This window comes from Rhinopithecus bieti, unplaced genomic scaffold (genome assembly GCF_001698545.2).
Source record: "Rhinopithecus bieti isolate Rb0 unplaced genomic scaffold, ASM169854v2 scaffold_17826, whole genome shotgun sequence".
Taxonomy (NCBI): Eukaryota; Metazoa; Chordata; class Mammalia; order Primates; family Cercopithecidae; genus Rhinopithecus; species Rhinopithecus bieti.
Window position 1 is genome coordinate 383,872 of NW_016809016.1, and position 27,780 is coordinate 411,651.

Genomic DNA, 27,780 nt, shown 5'->3' on the forward strand with positions numbered 1-27,780 from the left:
CAGGAGTTCAAGACCAGCCTGGTCAACATGGTGAAACCTTGTTGCTACTAAAAATACAAAAAATTAGCTGGGCACGGTGGCACGCTCCTGTAATCTCAGCTACTTGGGAGGCTGCAGCAGAAGAACTGCTTGAACCCAGGAAGCGGAGGGTACAGTGAGCTGTCATACCACTGCACTCCAGCTTGGGTGGCACCTGGCACCTGCCTGGCTTACTACAGGTGAGCAGGGACCCCTTCTCCAGATGAGAAGTCTGCAGCTGGGGCTGGACATCTGGCACCCAGCCTCAGAATTCCAGCCACTCTGTGATTCATTTCCCAGCCTGGGTTTTCACTCCTCTTGGAACGATGCTGGTCTCCCAAGTGAGGACACCACCTCTGACCTCTGTCCCTCTGCCTGAGACTGTCACTGCCACCTACTTTCTACCTCCTACCCCGCCTCCTCCCAGAATGAGGGGCCTTCTCTACTCCGGAGACACAGAGGGCCGGTGACAGGCTCCTGTCCCAGGGCAGTGGCCAGCCTGGGCCTGCAGAGAGAAGGGAGGGCTCCAGGAAGCCGGGCACTTGCATGGGAGCTTGACGGGGGTGACTCAGGAACCGGGGGTGCCACTGTCAGGGGAGGGGGACAGAAGCATCACTCTGGTGGCCGTGCACAGCTTAAATCAGGAGTCATCAACTCCAGTGTTCCCAGAGGGCCCGGTGAGCAAATAAACGAGAGCAGTATTAATATTTGTAAAGCACCTAGAATAGCATCTGAAACAGAAAACAGAAAGAAGCACATTTCCGAAGCGCCTTCTGCCTAACCAGCAGCAGGACAGACTCGCTGATGAGTTTCATTGTTCACTGCCTGTCTCCCCTGCCGGGACACAAGCTCCAGGGGGGTAGGGGGCTTGTCTTTGCTTGAATTCCCAGATGGTGCCTGGCACAAAGTACACATTCAACATGCGGGGAGGCCAGCAAAGCAGATGGCACAGGAAGCCCAGCCGACAGGTAGCACCAGGTAGCACCAGCTGCAAACCGCGGCTGGATTTTCTGATTGTTTTTAAAGAGAACCTGGAAATTCCCAGCGTATTGTGAAATATCCTAATTTTAAAAATGGTGTTTAAATTAAACAGAGCACATCTACAGGCTTTGTGGGGTGACGAGGGCAGAAAGCTAAGTCCCCCTGGACCCGTGAACTCATGCGGGCCACTGCTGGGGGAAGACAGAGATGGGGCTGGGACTACCGGCCCCACTGTACAGGGCAACACCTCCTCTTCCGTGCCTACAATCCCCAGGCAGCACAGCTGAAAGCAGCTGGGGCAAGCCTCCCTTACCAACTCCCACACATGGCTGGGTGGGCAACTGCGCACCTCCTTCGGCAGCAGGGTGACAACACGGCCCACATGGAGCTCTGCCTGCGCGTGCTGCTTGGCGTGGAGCCGGTGATGGCGGAGGGAAAGGCAAACAACATAAAGGGGTCTGGGGGGAGGGGTTTTACCTCTGAGAGCAGTTTCGAGACAATTTCCAGTGGGGCCTGGTTGATGGAGTCGTCCTGCAGGGGGGATGTCAGGGCCATGTCCACCAGGGTCCGGATCTCTTTCAAGACAACTTCCCAGCGGCTTGGGTTACTCAGCACTTTCTTATATTTGTAAATCTTTTTCTGGTTGAAAGAGATAAAGAGACAGCAACATGTTACTCATGTAAGGAGGGCAGAAGATGGAAGACAATCAAAGAATCAGATGGGTTAGGGTGAAAAGGCCCTGAGAAACTGCCAACTTGGCCCAGTCCCCGTTTATGAGGAAACTGACACCCCGAGAGAGGAAGGGTCTCGTTCAAAGCCACAGGGTGCGTTTGCAGCCGGGCCTCCTGACACTAAAGACTCATTTCCCACACAGGCTCACTTCAGCCCGATGATAATCCTTGATAGATGACCTTTTTCTTTTTTCCTGTTTTTTGTTTTTGTTTTTGCTAAAAGGATGAGGAAACCGAGGTACACAAGAGGTTAGAAAATTTGCCCAAGACTCTAGAGTTGGCAGAGCTGAGACAGAAACCTGCGTCCTGACTCTCAAGCCAGAACCGTCACCACCATACTATACTGTCTCCACACAGTTTCCAATGACTTAAAAAACAAAATGGGGAGATTTCTCTTTTAGATCGTATCTTTTGCCAAACTCATTCCCCAGGGATTCAAGTGCAGTAACAGTGGGAATGGTCAGTCCACAAAGGGGCTTTCTCTGAGTTGAAGGCACTGTTTCCGCCTACACCATTCCCAAGAGGTCGCCTGAAGACAGGTAGTCAGCCAGGGAACATGACAGACAGGATTAAGGCTGGGAATTAAACTCCAGCCAGGTAGGGACTAAACCCAGAATGCTCCCCTGGAAACCCAGCGCTGCCCTCCGCATCCACCTGGCGAGGAAGAGAAGAGTGCTCTCACCTTCGCTTGGGCGCTGTGTCGAAGCCAGAGAGTGGTTGGGGCAGGGGCTGCTGCCTCCCTGGATGTGAGGCAGGGTTAGTTCCGCCTCTCTGACATCATGGAAACGGAGGCCCTCGGAAGGCGGAGGTCTGGGCCAAGCGCTCCCTCCACCCCCGCCCTGGCTCCTGCCTTTGCAACTGCCTGCCCCACTGCACCCGGCCTGCTTGAGAGACTTTCTAACTGGATGAACTCCTTCGTTAAGTGCTCTGCTCCTTAGGGAGAGCCTAATTTTAGTATCACCGTGCCAGCAGCCAGCTGGGGTGACATGTCACAATCTCTGAGCCACAGTCAGAAAGAGGAGGGGGGAGAGGAGGGTCCCTTGCTGACCGCTAAGGCTCAAACAGAAACCTACAAGCTGCCAGAGCCTACCTGACCGCTTAGTTTCTGAGCTAGGAATTATCAAGCGGTCTTGGGACGCACTGCTATCAAGGAAATATTTGGGAGACACATTCCATGCCAAGTCGAACAGTTACTTCTGTCGGTGAGGCACAGTGGTGGGATGGGACGTGGACCTGAGTCGGAAAGATCTGGTTCTTCCTAGAAAACTTTCACCTTCTGAGCCTTAGGGTCCTGTTCTGTAAGTCAGGCTCAAAAATAACCTGTATCTCTTTCCATCTGTAACCCTTATCCATCCTAGACCCATGTGGTCCACTCTATGGAGTCGCATTCCAAAGTAAAGTCCAGCCAAAACAGCCAAGAGTAACAAAAAGGAACACTGAGACTGCATCTGTCTCTTGAAAAACTGAAGGAGATGAAGTGTAAAACCTAGGCCAATACGGCATCCCATCTTCCTCCTCTCCGTTATTTTCCCACACCCCATGGTTTTCTGGGGCCTCTGATACACTCATTGCCACTGGTGTTGCCCCCATGAACTCACACCAAAGACGGTTTTCAGTACCCCCACATCACCCCAAGTCTTTCCCGTCATCTCTCCCTTCTCCTCTCTCTGCTCCTTTCTCCTTCTCTCTAGTTCTTTCATCTACCCACCTGCCTACCTTTCTCTCCTCCTTCCAGCACCCTGGTCTTACTGTTCTTTGCCCATTCACCCATTCCACATCAAGAATTAGAAAGAGATCAGCTCTTCTCATAGGCCCAGGAGGGCAAAGGAGGCCAAGGCAGCCCAGCATTCCCCAGGCAGCAGGAGGGGAAAGAGCAGAAACATTCCCTTGCCAGCCATTGGAGACCCTAAGAGTATGGGAAGACACGCGTGACAAGTTGTCGGGGGTGAGCATACAGTGAAGAGTAAACATGCTGTTGATATTGATGATGGTGACAGTGACTACTGGCTGAACTTCATTAATGCCAAGATGTACCCAGTCCACTGAGGTGTCTCTGGAACCATAACCAGCCTCCTTCCTAGTTACTGTCAGCCGAAGCCACCCTATCTTAGTGCTGTGAGCAGGACGTGCTGCCTGAGCAGCACAACGAAATCTGTGCAAAACACAACATGTCTGAAGCAAGAACCCTGCCCGTTCCAGACGATGAATGCTCCTTTGAGCCTTAGAGTCTGTGGTTTCAGTTTGTACCCAGAGAATTGTTTAACTTTTAAAAGGCCATGAAATGATCACACAAAATCCACCATATATCAAGCCCCAAAGCAAACCACAGCGATCCACACCCATGTCTTCCCACAGCAGACTGCAGATTTGCATGGAGTCTGGGCTCTAAGTGGACTCTTCTGATCAGCTGCACATTATTTACTTTTGAAAGATTAATGACTTCATTCTTTTGGTAAAGATGCATGCTCATTGCAAAAAATCTAAACCATACTGAAAAGCACAAAGAAGAGGATAAGTTTTAAAAGGCCTCAAAAATCCCACAACCCAGAAATAGCCACCATTAATATTTCGTGAACATCATTCCAGCAAAGTCTCATTTAAACTTTGCAAAATACAACCAGCCCTGAGGTGGGTGGCTGTGAGTACAACCTCCTGTTCTCCACACACAGACGCCACTCAAGATGCAGAGGCGACCAGTCTGAGGCATAGCCGGGCCCAGTGGGCAATGCTGGCACCAACACAGCTTCAGAGATGAGCCCTCGGGGTCGGTGCACCCAGCCTCAGCTCATCCACAGCTCCCCTTCTTTGAGAGGGGAGGACAACAGCTTTCCCGGGAGGGCCCAAGCCCTTGTTTCACAGGCATCCACGGGAGAGTCTGCAGAGGCTGTATTCAGAGCCAGAAGGTCCCAGGGCTTGTACCAAGGGCTAACATTTCATGAGGACATACCATGTGCCAGGCACAGTGCTAGCTCTTATGAGCTTTATCTCACTCAATCCTCACAGTATTCCATGAGTTGGGGGCTTGTCATAGGGAAGACCCTGAGACAAGGGACTGAGCACAAATGGCTTACTGATTTAAGAGGGACTGGCAGGAAATATTGGTGGGGAGAGTGGGGAAGTGAGACGGGGAAGAGAAGACGGTCAATAAACGGGGCATTGTCAAGCACATGATATGGGCAATGAGGGCTCACTCCTGCTGGGGGCTCTAGGGGACAGTGCAGATCACACTCACAGCTGACGGTCCTAAAGAGTGAAGGAGCCGGCCATTTGTCCATCAGTTCCCTAAACTCCTCAGGGATTTTTTTCTTTTTTTTTTCTGAGACAGTCTTGCTCTGTCACTCAGGCTGGAGTGTAGTGGTGAGATCTCAGCTCACTGAAATCTCCACTTCCCGGGTTCAAGTGATTCTCCTGCCTCAACCTCCCAAGTAACTGGGATTACAGGTGTGCACCACCATGACCAGCTAATTTTTGTATTTTTAGTAGAGATAGGGTTCACCATGTTGGCCAGGCTGGTCTTGAACTCCTGATCTCATGACCCGCCCACCTCGGCCTCCCAAAGTGGTAGGATTACAGGCGAGAGCCACCACGCCAGGCCAACTCTTCAGGGCTTCTGACTGCCCTGTGCCCAGGCCAGAGTGATCCCAGAGCCAGCAAAAAGCATGCACTCGCGCAGGGTCACAGGTGTTCATGGTGAGCAGCCTGCAGCCCTCACGTGATGCTGAGGGGGTGGCCAGCTGCAGCTTTTGCCAGAGGACTGTTGGCTTCTCTGTGCACAGAAGCCTATCACGGCCCCGAGAGGTCAAGCAACTTGCCCAGAGTCAAGCAGCTAGAAAGGGACAATTCAGGAGTGAAAACTGGCTCTGGCCATTGCAAAGCTCTTTCCATCACATCAGTGAGGGCCAGCAGGGTCGGGTGGAGAGGATATCAGACTTGCCAAGAGATCCTGAAGGAGGTGTCAAGGATGCTTGGTGGCATAGGGACAAGATCCAGAAACAAGCCCATGAGGCTCTGAGAGTGGAGGCCAGGTAACCAGAAGGTGGTGGAAGTGGCAGGGAGAGGGTGGGCTACAGCGTTGTGGGTGCGGGCTGCAGGCAGGCCCCTGTTCCTAGAAGAGGCTCTGAGCCCCAGGTCAGGGTGGTCACAGGGATGAGGGAGACTTGTCCGGGATCAACAGGGCCCTGTTCCCCCTCCCTAGGTGACAAATTAGCATGCCTCATCCCAGGAACTCTGATGAGCTCATCAGGTGATGAATCATGGTGGAGCTGGGACAGGGACGCCTCCGGAATCCCCGCTCCAGGCTCCCTGGAGGCTGGCCCTCAGCTTTGCAATATGGTCTTCCTGCTGAGTGCACTTTGCCAGGTGGGGTGGGTGGCCTGGTGGTTTGTCTAGCATGGACCCCACAGGCCACTGGATTCCTCTGAAGTGGGAAGTACACAGGGGCCTTGGAACTGTTCTGTGGCTGGGCACATGACCTGGTGTTTTCACTGAAAGGGACTGACTTAGAGCAGGGTTGGTGAACTACAGCATGCGGGTGAAACCCAGCCCCTTGCCTGTTTTTGTTCGATGAAACCAAGAATGCTCTCATAAACTGTAGGAGTTATGACGGAAAATAAACACAGAATATGCAACAGAAATCGAATGCGGTCCACAAAGCTCCAAATATTTGCTATCTGGCCCTTTACAGAAAAAAGTTTGCCAAGCTCTGGCTTTAAAAGTCAAACTCCAGTCTAGGAGTAAGCATGCAAAAAAAGACGCTCAATGTCAATTAGCCCTCAGGAAAACGCAAGCTAAAACCATGAAGAGATACCACTTCACCCTATGAGCATGGCTGTCATAGAAAAAGACAGACAATGCCAAGTGTTGGCAAAGGTGTGGAGAAACTGGGAATCTTGTGTGTTGCTGGTGGGAAGGTAAACCAGTACAGCCACCGTGGAAAATCATTTGAAAGTGTCTTAAAACATTATACATAAATTTATCATATGACCCAGCAATTTTGTTCCTAGAAGTCTACCCAAGAGAAAGAGAAACAAACTCCAAAGACACGCCCAAGAATGTCCATAGCAGCATTCTTCACAGAAACAGCTTAAATTCAACAACTGATGAATGGATAAACAAAATGTGCTATAACCATTCAACCAAACAGTATTTGGCAATAAAAAGAATTGAATTACCCATATGCTGCAAGACGGATGCACATCATAAGCACTACGCTAACGGAAAGAAACCAGACACAAAAGACATATTGTATGATTTCTCTTATGTGAAATGTCTAGAAAAGGCAATTTTATAGAGACAGAAAGTAGAACATTCATTGCCTGGGGCACGGAACAGGAATGAGACTGCAAACAAGCATCAGGGCATCTTTCAAGATGGTGGAAATGTTCTAAAACTTAATTGTGGTGACAGTTGTACAACTTCAATAAATTTACTAAAATCACTGAATTGTATACTCACAGTGGGTGAATTTTATGGTATGTGGATTCTATTTCAATAAAGCCTTTTTTAAAGAATGCTATCCTAGGGAAGCAGTCATCAGATAAAACCAAAGGTAGTATGGCTCAGTGGCAAAGAGGATAGGCTTCACGAGCAGTCTCCATATCAAATCTAAGCTCTACTTGATCCATCCACCCATCCATCATCCACCCACCCACCTACCATTCACCCACACATCCATCCATCTGCCCAACCACCCATCCATCCATTCATCCATCTATCTACCCACCCATCCATCCATTCACCATCCATCCATCCATCCATCCATCCATCCATCCATCCATCCATCCATCTATCCACACCACCCACCCACCACACCATGCGCACCCACCCACTAAACATCCATCATTCATTCATCCATCTACTTATCCATCCAACCATTCACCTACCCACCCAACGATCCACCCACCCAACTATCCACCCGCCCACCCATCCATCCTTCACCCACCTCACCATCCATTCATCACCCACCTCACCATCCATTCATCACCCACCTCACCATCCATTCATCACCCATCTACCATCCATACTTCCATCACTCAGTCATCCCTCTATTCACCATTCCATCCAATCATCCATGAAGATCTACTAAGATGTGCCAAGCACTACGTTCAGTACTAAGGATAACCATGGTGAACAAAGCAGGCAAGCCCCGGTGCTCATGAAACTTACAGTCTATTACTTGCATCAGTTTCCTTGTCTGCAAATCAGCATAAGAATAACTACTGTCAAAGGCTTGCTGTGACTATTCCATGAGATAATACATAAAACACTTAGCTCAGTTCCTGACTAAACAGCAGCTCTGATTGTTATCACCTACCAAGTTCTGTAAAGGAGTAGTCCGGTGAGGCAGAACTCAGGAGGGCTCCCCCACATCCGAGCCCAAGCCCCACCAGCCAGCAGCAAGCAGAGACAGCAGGCAGAGCCTCCTGCTTCCCGTCTGGCAGAGTCAGCCACTCCAGCGCTGTCCTCACCCTCTCTGCTTGTCAAGTAAGGGACGTTACCTGGGCAACACTTGCCATCACTGTGGCAACTGTTCTCCTGGCAGAGGCAAGCATATATGCCAGGGTTCTCAGGCCAGGGAAAGCAGAGCCTGTTGCTCCTCCACGGGAGACAAGTCGTCAGCAGGAATGTGCCCCTTGCCAGGAGAGGAGTGACTAAGAATGCACTGGAAGCACGTCGCGCCAGGCAGGGGCTGCTGCTCTGCTGCTCTGCTGCTTGCCGCAGCCTCTGGGGCTCGCGAGCGTACACACACAAGCACGCATGCTCCCCACCACCTGTCGTGAAGGGAGGACGCTGCATGGGCGCACCCATGGAACTGCAGAGTGGAGGAGGACCCCACAGGGAAACATAAGCCAGGGAGGAGCCAGCCCGGTTTTGAAAACTTTTTCCAGTGCAGGTCCTAGAGCTGAACTGCCTAGTCAAGAAGCTACAAGCCCCAGGTGACTACTCACACTGAACTTCATTAAAATGAAATACAACCACAAATCCAGCACCTCGATCGCATCGTAACATTATTCGATAATACTCATAACTGGACTCGGTAGCCAGCTGTGTCTAGTGGTGACTGTAATGGCGCAGATAGAGAACGTTTTCATCGTCGCAGAATGCTCTGTCGGGCAGTGCTATCCTAAAGCCTTGGTGTCCCTGTCACCACACCCCCGGGGGCCCCGGAGCATGTGTGTTTGCTTCTTCCCATCACTGCTGAGGTCTAGTATGTGTGTGGCACTGCCTTCGGCCAGAGGAAAGGGCCCCTGCCTACCTCCTCCCATGGGAGACTCCCCTCTCCAAGCCCCCATCTCACTGGGACCCCACCTTGGAATTTTCTCAAAAGGTCTACCAAGGTGCAATGTCCCCAATTGTGCCTTGCACACCCAGGGAGAATGACTGGCTGGTTATCTTCTCTGGCTTCCCTGATTCAAGACTCGCTATGGCTGCAGACGCTAAGTGTGTAGGAAATAATTTGCTATCTCCAGCAAGCCATGGCTTCCGGGAGGACTGGACACTTGCGAGGTAGAATTTTTGGCCTTCTCGAGTCCTCCAGAATAGCTTCCCTTCAATCCTGTGAGCATCAGAGACTGTCACGCTACCTTCAGATATAACGTAGGCCTCATCAGTGTTACCCCCAAACTGCCCTTCTGGCCGCCAAGTCTTCATCATCACCTAAAACCAGCTCACAACCTCTCAGCTCCCTGCTGGTGCACCCCCCACAGAGACACTCTGGGTCAAACACGGCGCCCTGGCCTCATTCCCCATGCCTGCTAGCCCACGTCACGAAATCAGCCTCGGCGCCTTGGCTACAATTTCCCAGGGAAGGAGGCAGCACTGTCCCAATTATCTGTGCACATTTCCAGTGAAACACATGGGCACCAGGCCCACGATGACTGGAGGGCATCTGTGATCTGATTGTGGAGTATAAAACGACGAGAAGATACTCCACCTCACTAGAAAGTGACACCCCCAAAATCTCATTCTTAAAGAAATAGTGTAAATGTGTGTTTTGTTTGTTTTTGTTACAGGTCAGAGCTTTAGGGTCAACGGTGCTTCTGGGATTAGATTGAACACTATTTTTTTTCTCTCTGATTGGGATTCTTTTCTTGCCCCAGGCTTGGTAGGGACAACCCCAGTGCCTCCGGGAATCACACAGGGGCTTTACCAGTCACAGCCCATCACTCTGGCCTGAGAAACCAGGCTCTCTGAGGGACCAGGGGACTGCCATCACTATACACACATACATATAGATTTACTTCATTGAGGAAAAATTCACATACCATAAAATTAACCATTTACTTTATTTATTTATTTACTTTTTGAGACGGAATCTCGCTCTGTCACCCAGGCAGTGGCATGATCTCGGCTCACTGCCACCTCTGCCTCCTGGGTTCAAGCGATTCTCCTGCCTCAGCCTCCGGAGTAGCTGGGACGACAGGCGCCTGCCACCACACCCAGCTAATTTTTGTATTTTTAGTAGAGATGGCATTTCACACCATGTTGGCCAGCTGGTCTCGAACTCCTGACCTCAGATGATCCGCCACCTTGGCCTCCTAAAGTGCTGGGATTACAGGCGTGAGCCATTGCACCCGGCCACCATTAACCCTTTTACAGTGAATAGTTCAGTGGCATTTAGCACAGTGTTGTGTAACCACCACCACTATTTCCAAAACTTTTCCATCACTTCCAAGGAAACCTTGTTAAGCTGTTACTTCCTATTATACTCTCCCCCATCCCCTGGGCAACCACCAATCTGCTTGCTGTCCCTGGATTCCCCTATTCTGAACATTGCGTATATGTGGAATCATACACTGTGTGTCCTTTCGGGACCACGATGAGGCCTGGGAATCTGCATTAAGCAGCTTCCAGGTGAGACAGATGTCCCCGAGCCCTCTAAGCAGCAAGGTTCTCACCCACATGCCTCACTTCCTCTCCTCTACAAGGTGGACGTGTTACAGAGGAGAGGAGGGGTTCACACCTTGCGCACGTCACACAGCTGGTGTTGTGGGTGGAACCATGTCTGCCAAAACCGTTGTGGGTTAAAATGTGTCTTCCACTGCATATCAATCACACACGATGTGGCCTTTTGTTCACTTAGCATAACAAGGTTCATCCAGCTGTGGCAGCTGTCAGTGCTTCACCCCTTTCCATGACTAACAGTCCACTGCATGGAGATGCTGCAATTTATTTCTCTTCCTTCCTCTCTCTGTCTTTCTGTCTCTCTTTCTCTCTCTCTCTTTTTCTTTCTTTGTTTCTCGAGATGGAGTCTCGCTCTGTCACCCAGGCTGGAGTGCAGTGGTGCAATCCCAACTCACTGCAAACTCTGCCTCCCAGGTTCAAGCAATTCTCCTGCCTCAGCCTCCCGAGTAGCTGGGACTACAGGCACCCGCCACCACTCCTGGCTAATTTTTACATTTTTAGTAGAGACGGGGTTTCGCCATGTTGTCCAGGCTGGGGGTCTCGAACTCCTGACCTCAGGTGAGCCACCGTACCCGGCGGATATACTGTAATTTCTTTGTTAATCCACTGATGAACTCTTGGGTTGTCTCCACCGTAGGCTATCACAAATAGTGCTGCTATGCACATATATTGTTGCTTTTTGCCCTGCCCCTGTGCCTCAGCTGCACTGAATCAGTTTAAGTTTTGCCACAGGACAGCACAGGGTGTAAGGCGGTCTTTTAGGGGACCCCGATTTACCCCACACAATTACTGAACTCTGTTACTTGCTGGTCCAACTAATTCACAGATGAATTAATCAATGCTTACCTTTCAGGACTCGTGTTTTCAAGGTGGGTGGAGGGACGCCTACTCTGAGTAGGGCACTGTCTCTATGGAGGGGCGGGGAGTGGGGGAAATGATACAGAGATAAGACAAACCAGCCCCTGCACACTCCCAGTCTGGCTGAAGGGTGAGGCAGGGCACAGAACATTCTAACGAAACTACTCATTACAGTCATAATGGCTACTACGCATCAAGTGCTGACATTTTCCAAGAACAACAACCATGCATACTGGGTTGTGATGAATGACGAGTGACAAGACAGCAGAAAAGCCATCACTTCTGGAGGGCACTCCAGGCCAGGTCCTGTGCTAAACACTTTGTATAAATACATTTTAAATCATCCCAGCCACTCAATGAGGTGAGTGGTATAATGTAAGTCCCATTTTACAGATGAGAACATCGAGGCTGAGAGAGGTAAGTCATGCATTTACTAAGAGCCAGGCAGAATTGGGATCCAGGTCTAGCTCTGGATCCTGAGCACCTGACCATCATGCTACTCTGAGAGGCAAACCTGAGCACTTTCTACGCCTTGATCAATGCTTCTGTTGCCTTTAAATTGGAGAGTTGAGCCTCACCTCCTCGGCTTCCCAGCAGCAGTTGCAGGCTGGTGTAGCTGGGTGCCCAGTGGGCACCTGCCTGAAAAGCTGGCTCCTGGGGAGATGGGCAATTTGTTGGCAAGAGGGGACAACGCCTGGGCACTCAGCCCCAAGTGCCCACCGGTGGTGGCCTCCGGTGGTCAATGCTGCTTCCAAGGAAACAAACAGTGGGAACTCAGGCGGGCATCCTGCGCCGCTGTCTCTGCAGCATCGGCTGGTTGCCTAGGTAACCACGTGCCTGGCTGTTGAGGAGATGAGCTGGCCTTGGTGTCAGGCTCCCAGCTGAGTACCACATCCTACCTGGCTCTTCAGGCCAGCTGCGCTGTGGGCAAAATCCAATCATCATGTGGATGTGTTTGAGCACATCAAAAAAAAATTGTATGTAGCTGTTTTCCTCGCTGAGCTAGGAGCTCCTTAGGGGCAGGGATGACGTGTCACCTGTTCCTTCGATATGTTGGATGGTGACTGCAGCCACCCAGGGAAGGTGCTCTCGGTGTTTGTTGCAGGTAGAACAGGCAGTGGGGAGAATGAAAATTGGCATTGATGGCTAACATGCGTCAGGTGCTGCTTTAGGCCAGGCCCTGCACCAAATCCTTTCACCTACCCTGCAACTCTCAAACATTCATGTGGACAGGAATTGCCTGGGGGTCTGGTTACCATGCAGATTCCAGCTCAGTAGAGCTGGGCAAGGCCTGGGGATCTGCATTTAAGCAGCTTCCAGGTGAGACAGATGCTTCTGAGCCCTCTAAGAAGCAAGGCTCTCACCTACACGCCTCATTTCATGGTGGACGTGCTGCAGAGGAGAGGAGGGATTCATACCTTGCCCAGGTCACACAGCTGGTGTTGCCTGTGTCTGCCCAAAACATATGCCCAAGTCCTAAGCCCAGCATCTGTGACTATGACTTTCTTTGGAAATGGGGTCTTCGCAGACATAATCAAGTTAAGATGAGGTCACACTGGATTAGAGTTGGCCCTAAATCCAATGACTGGCGTCGTTATAAAAAGGCCATGTGGACACACACACGCTCCAGAGAGACCTCCATGTATGGAGGCAGAGCCTGGATGCCAAGGCGCATCAAGGATTGCTGGAGACCATCAGAAGCTGGGGGAGACCAGGAAAAGACCCTCCCCTAGAGTCTCAGAAGCAATGTGGCCCTGCTGACACCTTGATTTTGGACATCTGGCCCCAGAATTGTATGAGAACAAATTTTTGTGGCTTTAAGCAACACAATTTATGGAAATTTATCATAGCAGCTGCTGGAAGCCCAGACAGCTATAAGGAGCAAGCAAGGACTGACCCTAGGATGCCTGGTCCCAGTCGCTCTGCCATCTTACTGCAGTGATTCGAGTTGAGCCATCCAGCCCCTCATTTCACAGAGGGCAGCAGGGTCCTCTGCAACTACGGTTGGGAAGGTGTGAGCTGTGTTTGGAACTGGTTGGGTTTTCTTTCCCTGGGGCATTGCGGGGGCCTGATGAACTCTCCTGTTCTTGCTGCATCAGGGGACGGAAATGCTGACTTTTACCCTAAGGCCTGCCCCCAGCCCATTACCCGATTGCATAAGCCCTGGCCCTGCCCTGTGTCAGAAACAGCACATCTGGGCACCTGCATCATCAGTGAGGTCAGAGGGAGCCACCTGGGGACCCAGGAGGCTACGGGAGGAACTTCCAGGAGAATTCAGGCAGGGACGTCAGCACGGGGCTCGCACAGGGTCCCTGGCAAAGAGGAGCTGTCGTGGAGGATTCCGGCCCCGAGCTGTCCTCTCACACAAAGTCGCACATCAGCTGACACCAGCAGCCACCATCAGGCCAGCTAACAGCCCAGGGCTTCCTATGTACTGGGCCCTGTGCTGATGTGTGCCCCAGATGACTCTGTCAGGCAGGGTTCTTGACCCTGGCTACACATTAAAACCACCCGAGGGGCTTAGAATTCCAAGAACGGAGTCCAACCCCAGGCCAATCCCATCAGACTGGTGTTGGGTGTGGGCGGAACCTACGCATCAGGACTTTTTTGAGCGCCGGTATATTTAAAAGTACATTCGCACACCCATGTTCATAGCAGCGTCATTCATAACAGCCAAAAGGCAGAGGCAACCCAGGTCCACCAATGGATAAAGAGAGACATAAGGTGTGGTCTACCCATTCACTGCAGCATTATTCTGCCTTAAAAAGGAAGGAAATCCTGACGCATGCCATGCTCTGAATGAACCCTGGGACATGAGGCTGAGATAAGGCAGCCACCAAAGGCCAAATCTTGTGTGATTCCATGCATATGGGGTCCCTAGAGTAGACAAATTTTTACGAGACAAAGCAGAATGGTGGATGCCAGGGGCTGGGGGAGGGGGTAATGGGGACAGAGTTTCCATCTGGGAAGAGGAGAAAGTTCTGGAGTCGGATGGTGGTGATGGCAGCACAGCAATGTGAATGAACCACTGAACTGCCAACTAATCATAGTTCAAATGATGCCTCATGCATATTTCACCGCACCAAACAAGAGAATATTTAAGATCTCCAGGTGATCTGAATGTGGCACAGCTAGGGGTCAACAGGTGGGACCTCCATGCTACAGACTCGAGGACCACAACACACAGAGGAAAAGGTAACCCACTCCAGGTCACAGCCGGCCCTGTAGGAACCAGGACTCTGGCTCAGGGTCACCCCCTGGTCCTGAGCTCTGGTCCTTGAAGGGACTGAGCCGCACACACAGGAACAATCCTGGACTCGCCCTTGGCATTCTAGAAAGGCTCTCTGGTCTTCACGTGGCCCTAACCCCAGCGGGGGCTGTTTCTCCAGGAAACCTGAGTGCAGTGGAAAAACAGTCTGCAAGTGTGGGCCAGGTGCGGGGTGGGCCTGGCGAAGTGCATTTCCTCATGGACTAGAACAGACGCCCCTCTTTCAGAATTCTAAAACTCAACACAGCCAGACCGCCCCTCCCGTCCTCCTGGGTTCCCTGCTCTGAGGCTGACCCGAGGCTGTGTGGACAGGAGGCACCTCCCTCATTCCCATAGGAGGCTGAACTGGGGCAGGAACACCCAGTTCAGCGGTTTTAAAGTTAAGATTCTGAACAGGCTGTAGAAAGAGGGAGAGGGGAAAACATTCTCTGGTGCAGGCAGAAGCTGCGGGTGTCTTCTCCAAGGAGGAGGGAGATGGGGGAGAGGAGGACAAGGGGAGGGATGAGAGGTGACAGAAGGGACAATAAGGAGAGTCACCTCGGGCATGTTATGCTCTGGCTGTGATGAGGACAGGCCAGTTTTTCAGGGTTCCTTAATCAAATCCCAGGCACCGTCCCCTCGGAGAGTCCCGTGCAGGCGGGGGTGGGCTGAGAGCTATGGGATTTTCTCCTGCCTGTGCATGTGTCAAGACGCTCTGGGGGGAGGGCTGTGCCCGGAGGCACGTTTCCTAAGAGAGGGAAACTTGCCTGGGTCATGAGGTGACACGTGGCCCCAGAGAAGTTATGTCCACAACAAACCCCTGCCATCTGTCAATGCAACGTCCCAAGTTTGGGATCTTGAGATGGGGAGATCACGTTGGATTATCTGGTGGGTCCTGAATCCAGTGACAAGTGTCCCCAGAAAGGATACAAAGGACAGACAGAGGAGGCACAGGCCATGTGACCACGCAGGCAGACACTGCAGTGAGGCGGCCACAAGCCAAGTCAAGTGCTAGGGTCTGAATGTTTGTATCTTCAAAAAATTCACTGTTGAAACCTAATCCCCAGTGTGGGCGTGTTAGGACATGGGGCCTCAGGGAGGTGATTAGGTCATGAGGGTGCAGCCCTCACGAATGGGATCAGTGCCCTTAGAAAACAGGCCCGAGGGAGCTCCCTCGCCCCTTCCCATGTGAGACACGGCGAGAAGGCACCCTCTGTGACGCCGGAAGCGAGCCTTCACCAATCTACCTTGACGGTGGACTTCCTGTCTTCCAGATCCCTGAGAAATGAATTTCTGTTGCTTATAAGCCACCCAGTTTAGAGGGTATTTTGTTATAGCAGCCTGAACAGGCCTAGACACCAAGGAATCCCTGGAGCCACCCAAACCTACAAGAGGTAAGACTTGGAAGGAACCCCCGAGGGTGCATGGCCCTGCAGAACTGGAGAAAGAAGTGTGTGCTGTTTCACGAGAGCCCTGGGACACTGACCCCACCGGAAACACCATGGCAGGGAAATTCCAGGCTTCCTTGTCCGCTCTGGCCTTTGCCTCCACAGTGGCCCAGCCCCAGCTGCTACCAAATGCCATCACCAGTGCCCCGGGGAGGGGCTGCACAGTCTCCCGCTCTGATCGCAGCTCTGCAAGGACATTGGCAGGTCCCAGCCCCATGCTCAGCATGCCAGCACTTACTCCCTCACCAGTCTCTACTCACTCTACGACCTATGGGCCAGCTGCCTCCCCCACCAGCCTGCACACTCCTGGGAGCTCAGAGGCTTAAGCAAGCCGTGTTTTTGCTCGCAGACGTGTGTATCATCACAAACGGAGAGTCAGGCAGATCTACACTTGAATTTCTTTTCTGCTCCTTATGAGCTGTGTGGCCTTAGGCAAACTACATCACCTCTCTGAACCTTAGTTTCCTCATCTGCAAAATGGGGATAATAGGAGCATTTGCGTCCTGGAGCTGTTGGAAGAATTAAATGTCACATTTCAGGCTTGATAAACGACACCTATTGAGTTCAGTAGGACACTGACTAAAGACAGTTAATGTCTTTAAAAAAATAAAGGTGACTAGCTGGGTGCAGTGGCTCACAACTGTAACCACACCACTTTGGGTGGCTGAGGCAAGCAGATCACCTGAGGTCAGCAGTTTGAGACCAGCCTGGCCAACATGATGAAACCCCATCTCTACTAAAAATGCAAAAAAAATTAGCTGGGCATGGTGGCACGCACCTGTAATCGCAGCTACTTGGGAGGCTGAGGCAGGAGAATTGCTTGAACCCAGGAGGCAGAGGTTGCAGTGGGCCAAGATTGTGCCATTGCACTCCAGCCTGGGCGACAAGAGTGAAACTCCGTCTCACAAAAAAAAAAAAAAAAAAGGTGACCAGAAACCCCCTAAATGTCCATCAAAAGAGAAGTGTTTACACCGTGGTCCCCACAGTGCAACAACACACACAGAGCAGTTAAAAAGAAGGAAGAAGAGTTACAAGATCTGCCATGGATTCCATCGGCACGACACGCTGTTAAGTACAGAAGCAAATACATGTATAAATCTATGCTGACGTGCACATATATATGATCTAATTCACGGGGCTTCAGGGGGATGGAGGGTGGGGACCAAGTCCGGCTGGTGACAGCTGTCTTCTGTGGAGAAGGAAGTGGCTTGGGGGAGGACCAACGGGTAAGGCTCAGCTTTATCTGCAATGCTTCATATTATTGCAGGAAGCCCTTCATGTGTTGTACATTCAATCGAAGAGAAATAAAGGAAAAAACTCTTCAAAGATTTCAGAAATTGGGATCATGGTAGTGGTATTGTATCCTTCCCCAGATTTCTTAAATTGGTCTGAATCCCATATTCTTTTTTTTTTTTTTTGAGACAAAGTTTCATTCTGTCACCCAGGCTGGAATGCAGTGGCACAATCTTGGCTCACTGCAACCTCCGCCCCGGGGTTCAAGCGATTCTCATGCCTCAGCCTCCCTAGTAGCTGGGATTATAGGCGCCTGCCACCACACCCAGCTAATTTGTATTATTAGTAGAGATGGGGCTTCACCACATTGACCAGGCTGGTCTTGAACTCCTGACCTCAGGCGAGCCACCTGCCTCAGCCTCCCAAAGTGCTGGGATTACAGGCATGAGCCACCACGCCTGGCCAGAATCCGATATTCTTTTTTTTTTTTTTCTGAGACAGAGTCTCGCGCCCAGGCTGGAGTGCAGTGGCCGGATCTCAGCTCACTGCAAGCTCCGCCTCCCGGGTTTACGCCATTCTCCTGCCTCAGCCTCCCGAGTAGCTGGGACTACAGGCGCCCGCCAAATCACCCTGCTAGTTTTTTGTATTTTTTAGTAGAGACGGGGTTTCACCGTGTTAGCCAGGATGGTCTCGATCTCCTGACCTCGTGATCCGCCCGTCTCGGCCTCCCAAAGTGCTGGGATTCCAGGCTTGAGCCACCGCGCCCGGCCCAGAATCCGATATTCTTAAAGAGAACTGGAAGGCATCTGAGATCTTACTACTTTTGACTTTTCAGTGGTCTAGTAGATGGATAATCCGATTTTTGAAATGCATGTTCTTTGAAAAATTCAGAATAATACAGAGGACAAGAATTAAAGCATGGAGAGCTCATGGCCCGCACACGTGTATCATGGTGCACGCGTGTGCACGCACACACACCCACAACCCAGTTAAACACACACACTCACTCACACACACACACACCCAGCCCAATGTAAAACTGCACGTAAGTTTCAGCTGCATCATACATACTGGCTTTCTTATTTTTAACCTCACCTCTGCCCTCCCTTCCGCCACCCCCTGAATCCACGCTAACTTCATGCTCACCACGTGAGCTTCGAAAATTTGAGACCATGTTATATATCGGGGTCCAGAAACCATTTTCCTAAGAGCCAGATAATAATAGTCTAGGCTGTGCGGGTCATGCCATCTCTGTTGCCGCCAGTGTAATGCCACAGCAGGAATGGGCAGAGCTGTGTCCCCCTCCCCCAAATGGGCAGAGCTGTCCCTGCCACCCCGAAAACCCCTTATTTATAAAAACAGGCGCTGGGCCAGACCATTTGCAGACCCTTGACGTCTATCATTTCATCTCTTTCTCCATGGTCACGTTTAATCAAATACAAATATGTATTGTATATTTGTCTGGCAACAGACTTTCAATGGCAAAAACTGCAATTACTTTTGCACCAACCCAATACAGACAGGTTTTGTGGGGTCCTCATTTCATTTTACACAACTGGCATTGCACAATACTTATGTCTGCATCTGGCTTTTCCCTCCTAACACCTGGTGGGTGTTACTCCAGATCAATTTGTATCGATTTTCCCAGTCTGTGTGCTTTTCCCCACTTCAAGGGTCACTAAGCAGAGGTAGGATATACCTTCAAAAAAGTAAAATGAAGCCAACCAAATCCTTCCCCCGACTCTGCTCTGTGTGCCGATCCTTCTCAGGGTCTTTCTGACAGAGCCACCAGCTTGGCCTCCTGAACCTTAGTAACTGGCCCTCCCCTCTTGACCAAGGCCACCCAGAGTGAAAGAGGAATTTGCACCCAACATTAAAGACTAGAGGGTGGGGGTGGGGAATACCTCTTATTAATCATTAATATAAGGTGGCATTTTCAGGGCATTGCAGAAAACAACCCTGATTAATTGCAACCCACCAAATACATAAAAATTGCAAATACCGTACCAGAGCCTGCTCTTCCTCTATGGTGTGGGAGGCGGGCAGCCCCAGGCGAGTTTCCTAGCCCTTCTGAAATACAGTGAGGGACACCACAGGCTCTGTTTCCTTTGGGCCTGATAAAGGGAACTCTCTCTATCCCAAATAAGGATTTCCCTTGCCAGGCCTCAAGACAGTAGCATCTCCACAGGGGCCTCTGTTGTTTATTTTACTAAGAACTTTATCTAGTGCTTGCAGCACTTCAAAGGACATCTGATCTGTTCATGGCTTTGTTTGGAAGCCTCCATCCTTCCCGGCTGCCTCCTCTGGGTGGGAGTCACCGGCGCCTACTACAAAGGGCCTTAATTTATGAGAATCCTGGAGAAGGATCCTGTTCTTTAATAAATTAATGTTCAGTAAGTCTCTAATGTGAGTTTCAAGCCAGGTAATGCTGTCATGATTGAATATAGGAGAGGGCGCACTTCTGCCTTCCCTGGGGAGGCGGCTCCTCAGACACTTGTGCAGAGGACTCTACTCACCCAGAGAAGCCCAACGTCCTAGGAGTGTGAGTTCGATGGTGTTCACAACAGTGAATTCTAAGTGACCTGCACAAACGGAGGGGATTCTGGCAGAGTAACCCAAAAGCTATGGACACGTTTAGTCAACCATGCTTGATCTCAGGCTGTGAGAAACCCAGTAAGAAGGTGAAATGGTTACAGAAGGAGGCTTCAGACTCTGGGTCTGAATTCCGGCTTGGATGCACGAGAAAGTTAATCTGAGAGTTAGACTCATGTCCATACAACGGAGATATAAAACCCAGGGACACTGTGCAGCCTAAAGAAAATAATGAAGATAAAGCAGACAGAAAACAGTAGGCACTCAATAGAGGTTTATTGTTCTTTCCCCTTTCTTCACACTACTGCAGTGGTTCTCAAACGCTGGAGTGCCTCACAGTCCCCCGGAGGATATGTTAAAATAATTTGCTGCTCTCATCCTGCCACCTCAGAGTTTGTGAAACTGAAGACTGACATTTCTAGAGAGTTCCCAGGTGATGCAGATACTGCCGGTCTTGGGACTTCACTCTGAAAACCACTGAGCTACTGGTTCAAAATCCCCAGGTCTGCAGTGGCCAGGATGCCTAGGATGATAAGGACCCTCTTGGATGGAAGACTGGTTGCAGACTTAAAGTCTCAAAAGTCAACAGACATGATGAATGGTCTGCCTGAGTCTGTTTCTGCCCCCAGCTGGTGTCAGGCTGGCCCCTGATCTCTGGGGTGTGCTTTCTAAGGTCCCTGTACTCCTGGACAGAGGTCAGGTTCAGCCCAGTCTTCCAAATGGAATGGTCCAAGCATGTGCCAGCTCCCGCTGGAAACAAACCACCCTGGCCTTCTGCCGCCACGTGCCAGCAGGCTCCATTAGGAGTGACCTCAGTTTCTCCGAAAGGAGGTCTCTGTCCCTCTCAAGGGTTTCTGCAAAATAGTCTGTTGGTTCTGAGAGTGCAGCAGGGTGTTCCGGGGAGCAGAATGTGGGCAACAGCCCCCAGGGCCCTAGTTGTTCTGGCATCATCTCGCGGTCAATTAGCCTCTCTCCCAAACACCTTCCCTTCCAGACTTAGCTGGCTGTCCCGCTGGGTATTTTCTGATCATCCCTCGGTGGAGCAAGGGCCTAATTCGTCTGTGGGGACAAGCACTGCTCTTTTTAGAATCTCTGTTTGGCCTCGTCTCTGAGCCAACAGGCCAGCAGGTGGGAGCCCTGGAGGCCGACAAAAGAACGGCAGGCCACCTCCCTCTTCCAGGGTGGACACCGTGTCCCACAAGTGCAGATTAGCATCCCAGCTCAGACGCCTCCACTGCCCACCACTGGTGGTGAAAGAGACCCATTGCAGATGCCCGTGGAACAAAAGATCTTGCTCATCAAGACGCTACCTCCCGTTTATGTTTTAAAAACTTGTCTTTAAAGGGCGAGAAAAAGAAAAACATAACATTCTGCCTTAAAGGGCAAAAAACAAGTTCACCCACAAACCGTTTACATGAAAAACTTCCTTGTATGGCTCGATGACTCATCAGCCTCATCAAAGCCTGCGCTGGATGACACACGAACGTTCGGGTCCCCCCTTCCTTGCCCAGAAGAAACGATGACAACCCACAAACGCCACTTCTTCCTTGGTAGTTTGAGAAGCCGCTGTAATGCGTCATTTCTGAGGCTCAGGAAAGACCTTTACACAGAAGGTGGGGGTGGGGGGGTCTTGAACGTCCCAAAGCCCAAGGCTGGCCCTTATGTAGAGCTGAGGAAGCCCTGGCCAGGGACAGGAGAGTGCAAGGGAAGGCCGGGTGACCCAGGCACATGGTGCAAACCTGGCCCCTCCACTTCCCAGCTCTGCAGCCAGGGGCAGCTCACTCCACCCTGGTCCCTGGGGTGTGCTTCTGGGCTTCCGGGTTGGGGGGCAGCGAAGCCTGGGCAGCAAACCACGTTGTACTGCCTCTGGCCTGTGGATAGTAGATGCTCAATAAACCTCTCCTTCCCGTCAGAAACTCAGTCTCCCTATGTGGATGACAGCATTTTCCTAAAGGATCTAAAGTTCCATCCATCTTAAACTCTGCCTGAAGGGAAGACTATGAAACTGGAAAAGAAAATGGCATGGATTTGTGTGCTACTGCAGGACACTGCTGCAACATATATTGAGGAGTATGGAATGGAACAGCGTGGATGATAAAATCTGTGTGGTGTTTACAAAGGAATATTCACAAGCACTTTCTGAGAAGCCCCGTGCAGCCGCGAACAGTGACTGCCTAGGGGAAAACGGACTTGAAGGAGTGGAGGCCAACTTTTCATTTTATACCTTTTATACTTTTTAGGACTACCACCTATGCACGTGCATTTTATTTTTCTTAAATGTTCGCAGAGGATGTCTGGCAGGACAAGGAGCTGGCTGGTAAGGGGCGCGAGGAGATTTTCTGGGTGATGGAGACATAGGTGGTGGTTACTCAGGTGAATACAACAGTCAGAACTCCCTCACACTCAACAGTCAGGGCATTACATTTTGTTACATGTAGATAATAGCTTGATTTTTTAAAATTTAAAAGAGGTTAAGAGAGATTTATGGATAGTGGGACTTTTCTTAGTTCTCTTTGTCCTTTTTGGTATTCTAAAAAACTTAATAAATGCCAGTTTTTAAATGTCCTGGGTCTTAGGGCTCTTGCACACTGCTGGTGCAAGTATACACTGGTGCAACCACTTTGCAAAACTGCAGGGCAGCGTCAATGAATGACAATTCAGCCCCCAAGCATATACTCAACAGGACCGTGGACACACACTCACCAAAAGATGTACACTAGAGCGTTTACAATGGCCCATTCGTAACAGCCCTAAACTGGAAAGACTTATCCATAGAATGAACAAGCTAACAGAGTCTAAGCACACAACAGAACACCACCCAGCAAAGTGAATCGACAAATTGTTGCTGCATACAACACAGTCTCAAAAGAGTTCAGAGTGTCTGAGTCCATTTAGATAAAGCTCGAGTATATGCAAAGCTCATCTACGCTGCTAGAAGTCAGGAGAGCAGTGGCTGCCCACGGTGGGGAGGAGGGGCCGAGATGAATGGCAACTCTTTTTGATATGTACACTTTTCTAGATGTATTTTATCCTTCAATGAGAAGTTTATTTCAAAAACGTCCTGTGTCTCTTCCAAAGACAGCTCCAGCTGGGCAAAGTGGCAGCTCTGTGGGCTCCAGCGGAAGAGGACAAAAGACCTATCGTCCTGTCCCCTGGGTTCAATTCCCAGCCCTGCCTGTCTCTAGCTGTGTGATCCTGGACAGGCCTCTCTGCTTACTCAGCTCCTCCTTCAAGACAGGCCTAACCAAATTTTGAGATTTCACAAGATAACACATAGAAAAGCCCCCAGCAGAGCTCCTGACCCTAGTAGGTGCCTAATAATTGTTTTTCTCTCCCTCTGCTATAATGAAAGCCCTCAAGAGCACGGGCTCTCCTTCCCAAGGCTCTTGGCCTTCGGCCACTTGTTAGTTTCAATCCCTGAAGCAGCCCTGGTTACTAGTTATGGGGTCCCTGATGAGCCACTGTGGGGCTTGGACTGTGGCTGGGAGACGCTGGTGACTGTGGCCCTCACAGGGGACCGGCAGCCTGGCCCGAAAAGGTTTCCCCATTCGGATTGAACACGTGCACAAAGAGGCTGCTGGGCTGGACTCGATTACCCTCCATAGGGGCCTTGAAGGCCTTTGCTTGCTCACCAGCCGCACCTCCCGCTGAGGGCCCCTCCTGCAGTCTTGGAGTGGGCTGGGCCCCCTGCCTCTGGGGAATGCCCCTCCTTTCACAGTTCCCCACTGAATCCCTTTGATCCCCTCTTAAGAGGTCACAAAGCCCTCTTTGACTGAGTGCCAGAAATTAATCTGGATAGAATTCCTGCCTTTTCAACCTGGATGAAGCAGGCAGGTGGCTGGGCCTGGAAGAGGACTGAGGCTGACTCCCGCCCATCCTTGCCCCCTCCCCTGTTCTGCTTCCTTCTCGGAGGGTAGGACCCTCCAAGAATGGACCCACGGTGCCTGCCTGGAAGCTCCACAGAAGCGTCCATAAGAAAGTCCTACGGAGGCACAGTCAGAGCCAGTGGCACTGACCCGGCCTCCAGTAGCACTGACCCGGCCTCCAGTAGCACTCGCCCCACAGGCCTGGGCGGTCACTCACGCAGGACGGAGGACACTTTCACTGCCTCTGTCAACTGGGTGGCCTGGCAGGGGCTATGTTGAGAGGAGCTCTGCCTCAGGGCAAAGCATGTGGTGGCTGATGGGTGATGCCCACCCTGGGCTCACGAGTTGGTGGCCTGCGTGCCACACATGTGCCTCCGTCTTCTGCAGCCCTGTCTCCTAGCACCCTCCGGCACCAAGAGCCTGTTTCCCTCTGTGTCCTTGTTCATCAGAGAAGAAGAATGAATGTTCTGAGTGGGTACCACATGGCGGGTGCTATTCTAAATACTGAACAGCTATGAACCCATTTACTCCCCATAAGAACCCAGTGAGCTTGGTTTCATTGGATTCAAGAGGCCCAGAGATGAAAGTGACTAGTCCAGTGACACACAGCCAGTAGGAGGTGGATCAGGGCTGGAACCTGGGCAGTCTGGCCCTCAAGCACTGTAGAAAGTATTATTTTGGGAGCAAAGAGGTAATAGGTGGTGAAAGCCACCCAAAAATACCCTCCTCTCTGGCCCAGTAACCACTTCTAGAAATCTGCCCTAAACAAGTAATTCAAATAAAGTGAAAGCTGAGATACGCGACGGTCACGGCTGCATTATCTATAATTGAGGAAAGCTGGGAACGACCCAAATGGCGACCACAGAGGAGCCCTTTCGTAAATGGCACCAGCCTCTTCGTGGACGATTATGCAGCCATTAGGAAGCCTCCCCTGGGAGCTGTGGCATGGCACTGGGATGTCTGAGCTGCCATGACTTGGCGAGGCTCACAGGACTGTCTGTGTGCCTCGCCACAGCTGCCAAAATGGCCGCGTGAAGATGGATGCAGCCTCGGAGGAGAACTGCAAGGTCAGAACTGGCAGGAGCTGGGGGCACTGACCTTGATGTGATCGTAAAAAGGTAGAAAAGGAGACAGAGAGGGAGGAAGGTGACCAAGACGGGGTTAGATGGGCAACACGGAGGTGGGGTGGGGTTCAAGGGCAACGTCTTCCCTCAAGACCAAGGGATGAGCTGGGCTAGAGGGGACAGGCCCAGCCAGGAGCCACCTATAAGAGTGATGGTGTGGAGCGAGGGAGTCAGGTGCAAGGTCAGATCTGGGCTTCCAAACCTTAAGTTTAAAGTTAGGGGACACAGCGGCCAGTGTGTTTGGGGAAGATGTGGAAGCAGGTCAGTCCTGAGTTTGACACCAGGCCTGGGAGACGTGGTCTGACAGTGGCTGTGCTGATGTCGCGTAAGACAGGATGAGGCAATCAGCTCTTCTCCACGAGAAACAGGGGTTTGCCCAGTCAGAGGTCAATTCACATTATCCTTTTTTTTTTTTTTTTTTTTTTGAGCACAGTTTCACTCTGTCACCCAGGCTGGAGTCTAATGGCACCATCTCGGCTCACTGCAACCTCTGCCTCCCAGGTCCAAGCGATTCTCATGCTTCAGTCTCCCGAGTAGCTGGGACTACAGGCCTGAGCTACCACGCCCAGCTAATTTTTGTATTTTTAGTAGAGACGGGGTTTCACCATGTTGGCCAGGCTGGTCTCGAACTCCTGACCTCAAGTGATCTGCCTGCCTCAGCCTCCCAAAGTGCTGGGATTATAGGTGTGAGCCACTGCACCTGGCCAATTCACATAATCCTAATGGTAATGGGAGAGTTAGGGAAAAATGGAAAGCTCTCATGCAAGCCTCAGGCGCCAGAAACACCCAGGCTCTACCCAGATGTGCCATGAGAACAGGTGGGAGCTAGGGTGCTGCTCCCAAGTGCACATCAGGTGTAAGAAGTGTCTGGTAAGCGTGTGTCTGTGTATATGCGTGCAGGTGCAGTTGGGAGCCACACTCCCGGTGGCTGAAGTCCCAGGTTCTGGACTCACTCAGACTTCTGTTCAAATCCCAGGTGAGCCATTGAATAGCTGTGTGACCCTGAGTGAGTGATTTAACCTCAGCCTCAGTTTCCACATCTGTACAATGGGAGAACAGGAGAAACAGGTACCTCCTCAGGGCTGTGAGGATTCGCCAAGCTGAGTAAGTGAGGCACTGGCACATGCCTGGCACAGGAGTAACTGTCCATCATGGCTTGGGGACCAGCTGCAGCCTTGTGCTGAGGCCTTGGGGTGCAACTGGGGGCTTGGCTTGGGCTGGATGCAGACTTGGGGGATGTGAGCTTGGGAAGGGATTTGCAGCCTGGTGGAGAGAGCGCCTGGGGCCACATCTCTAGGACACTAGGAGTGGCTCTTCTTCAGGGAGGCTGCCATGACCAGGAGGTGACTCAGGGGAGGTGGGCTCCGGGAGGAAGGTCAGAGCCAGGCGTGACAGCCCCCACTGGTGGCCTGGTCTGGAGCCTCAGGCTTTCCGCTTTCCTAGGGATCCCCCCGTCTAGCATGGCCCTCGGTGAGGGGCCAGGGGAGGCATCAGCTCAAGGGTCCTGTGTCATTCTGACCTGGTCTCCCGGGGCTTTCCCCTGCATGGGGATGTGGGTGGTGGATCCCGCCCCGCTGAGGGCGCAGCAGGTGGGGAGGAGACGACCCAGGCCCTGCCCTCGGCTTCCGGCCAGGTGGGCTTCACCTCTCTGAGCCCCAGGCACTTTGCCTTGGTGCTAGGGACTTTGAGGGTGGCGGTCCCCCAGGGCCAGCTCCCAACACAGAACATGGAACAGACTCATTCCCGAGGCGCCGCAGCCACTCATGAGGTGGAAGCGAGATCGTGACCCTCGCTGGGAGGCATCTGGCTTTGGCACCGTCCTTTATCCTCATCCTTTATCCCCTTGGACTCTCAGTCCCCTCCGCTATGAGATGGGGGAGGGATGTGGACCCCGCAGAACTGTTTCTGGGCTCAAAGGAGCACAGGGGCACATAGTGCTGGACACAGGGGATGCTCCACGGCCAGGCCCAGGCAGAGACAATCCTGAGGGCGGGCTTCCCACCCACCCCAGCCCTCACAGGCCATGAGTCAGCCAGGACCACCAGCAGGGGCTGGAAGGGGCTGCCGGGGAGAGGGACTGAGCCAGCTGCTCCCACCATGTTGGACCCACTCGGAGACACACTGATGATGGCGCATGAGAGGCTCCCACGTGTGGGCTCCTACCAGGATCCCTTCTGCCTGCTGCACAAACAACAGAGCCTTCGATCCTCACACGGCCCAGTAACGAGACGCCAGGATCATCCCCATTACACAGAGGAGAAAACTGAGGCCCAAATAAACACACTCCAAACCAGCACACTCATAGTCTCCCCACAGGCCACACACAAACTCACACACACATAAAACAGTACCCCACATGCCACGAACACTCATAAAATAGTCACCTCCTATGCCACACACACACAGACATTCATAAAATAGTCACCCCATATGCCACACACACCACACACACACTCACAGTCACCCCCACACACCACACACACACACACACACAAACACACACACACATAAAATAGTCACCCCACAGGCCACACACACATACATTCATAAAATAGTCACCCCACAGGCCACACACACACACACATTCATAAAATAGTCACCCCACAGGCCACACACACCACACAGTCACCCCCACACACCACACACACACACACATTCATAAAATAGTCTCCCATATGGCACACACACACCACACACACACTCACAGTCACCCCCGCACACCACACACACACATAAAATAGTCACCCCATAGGCCACACACACACACATTCATAAAAT

General features: G+C 51.6%; 1 protein-coding gene across 4 annotated transcripts in view; it reads right to left on the reverse strand.

Moving 5' to 3' along the window:
- The window catches only part of CMIP (c-Maf inducing protein), a 274,459-nt gene that overhangs the window by 57,055 nt on the left and 189,624 nt on the right, over positions 1-27,780 (reverse strand). For 2 of the 4 annotated variants that reach the window (XM_017888195.1, XM_017888196.1), the window contains one exon: positions 1,477-1,638. In XM_017888195.1, coding sequence (XP_017743684.1) covers positions 1,477-1,638 — 162 coding nt within the window. Of the gene's footprint in view, positions 1-1,476; positions 1,639-2,412; positions 2,497-19,427; positions 19,457-27,780 lie in introns of those variants that run through there. The other 2 variants (XM_017888199.1, XM_017888198.1) reach the window with 2 other exon arrangements.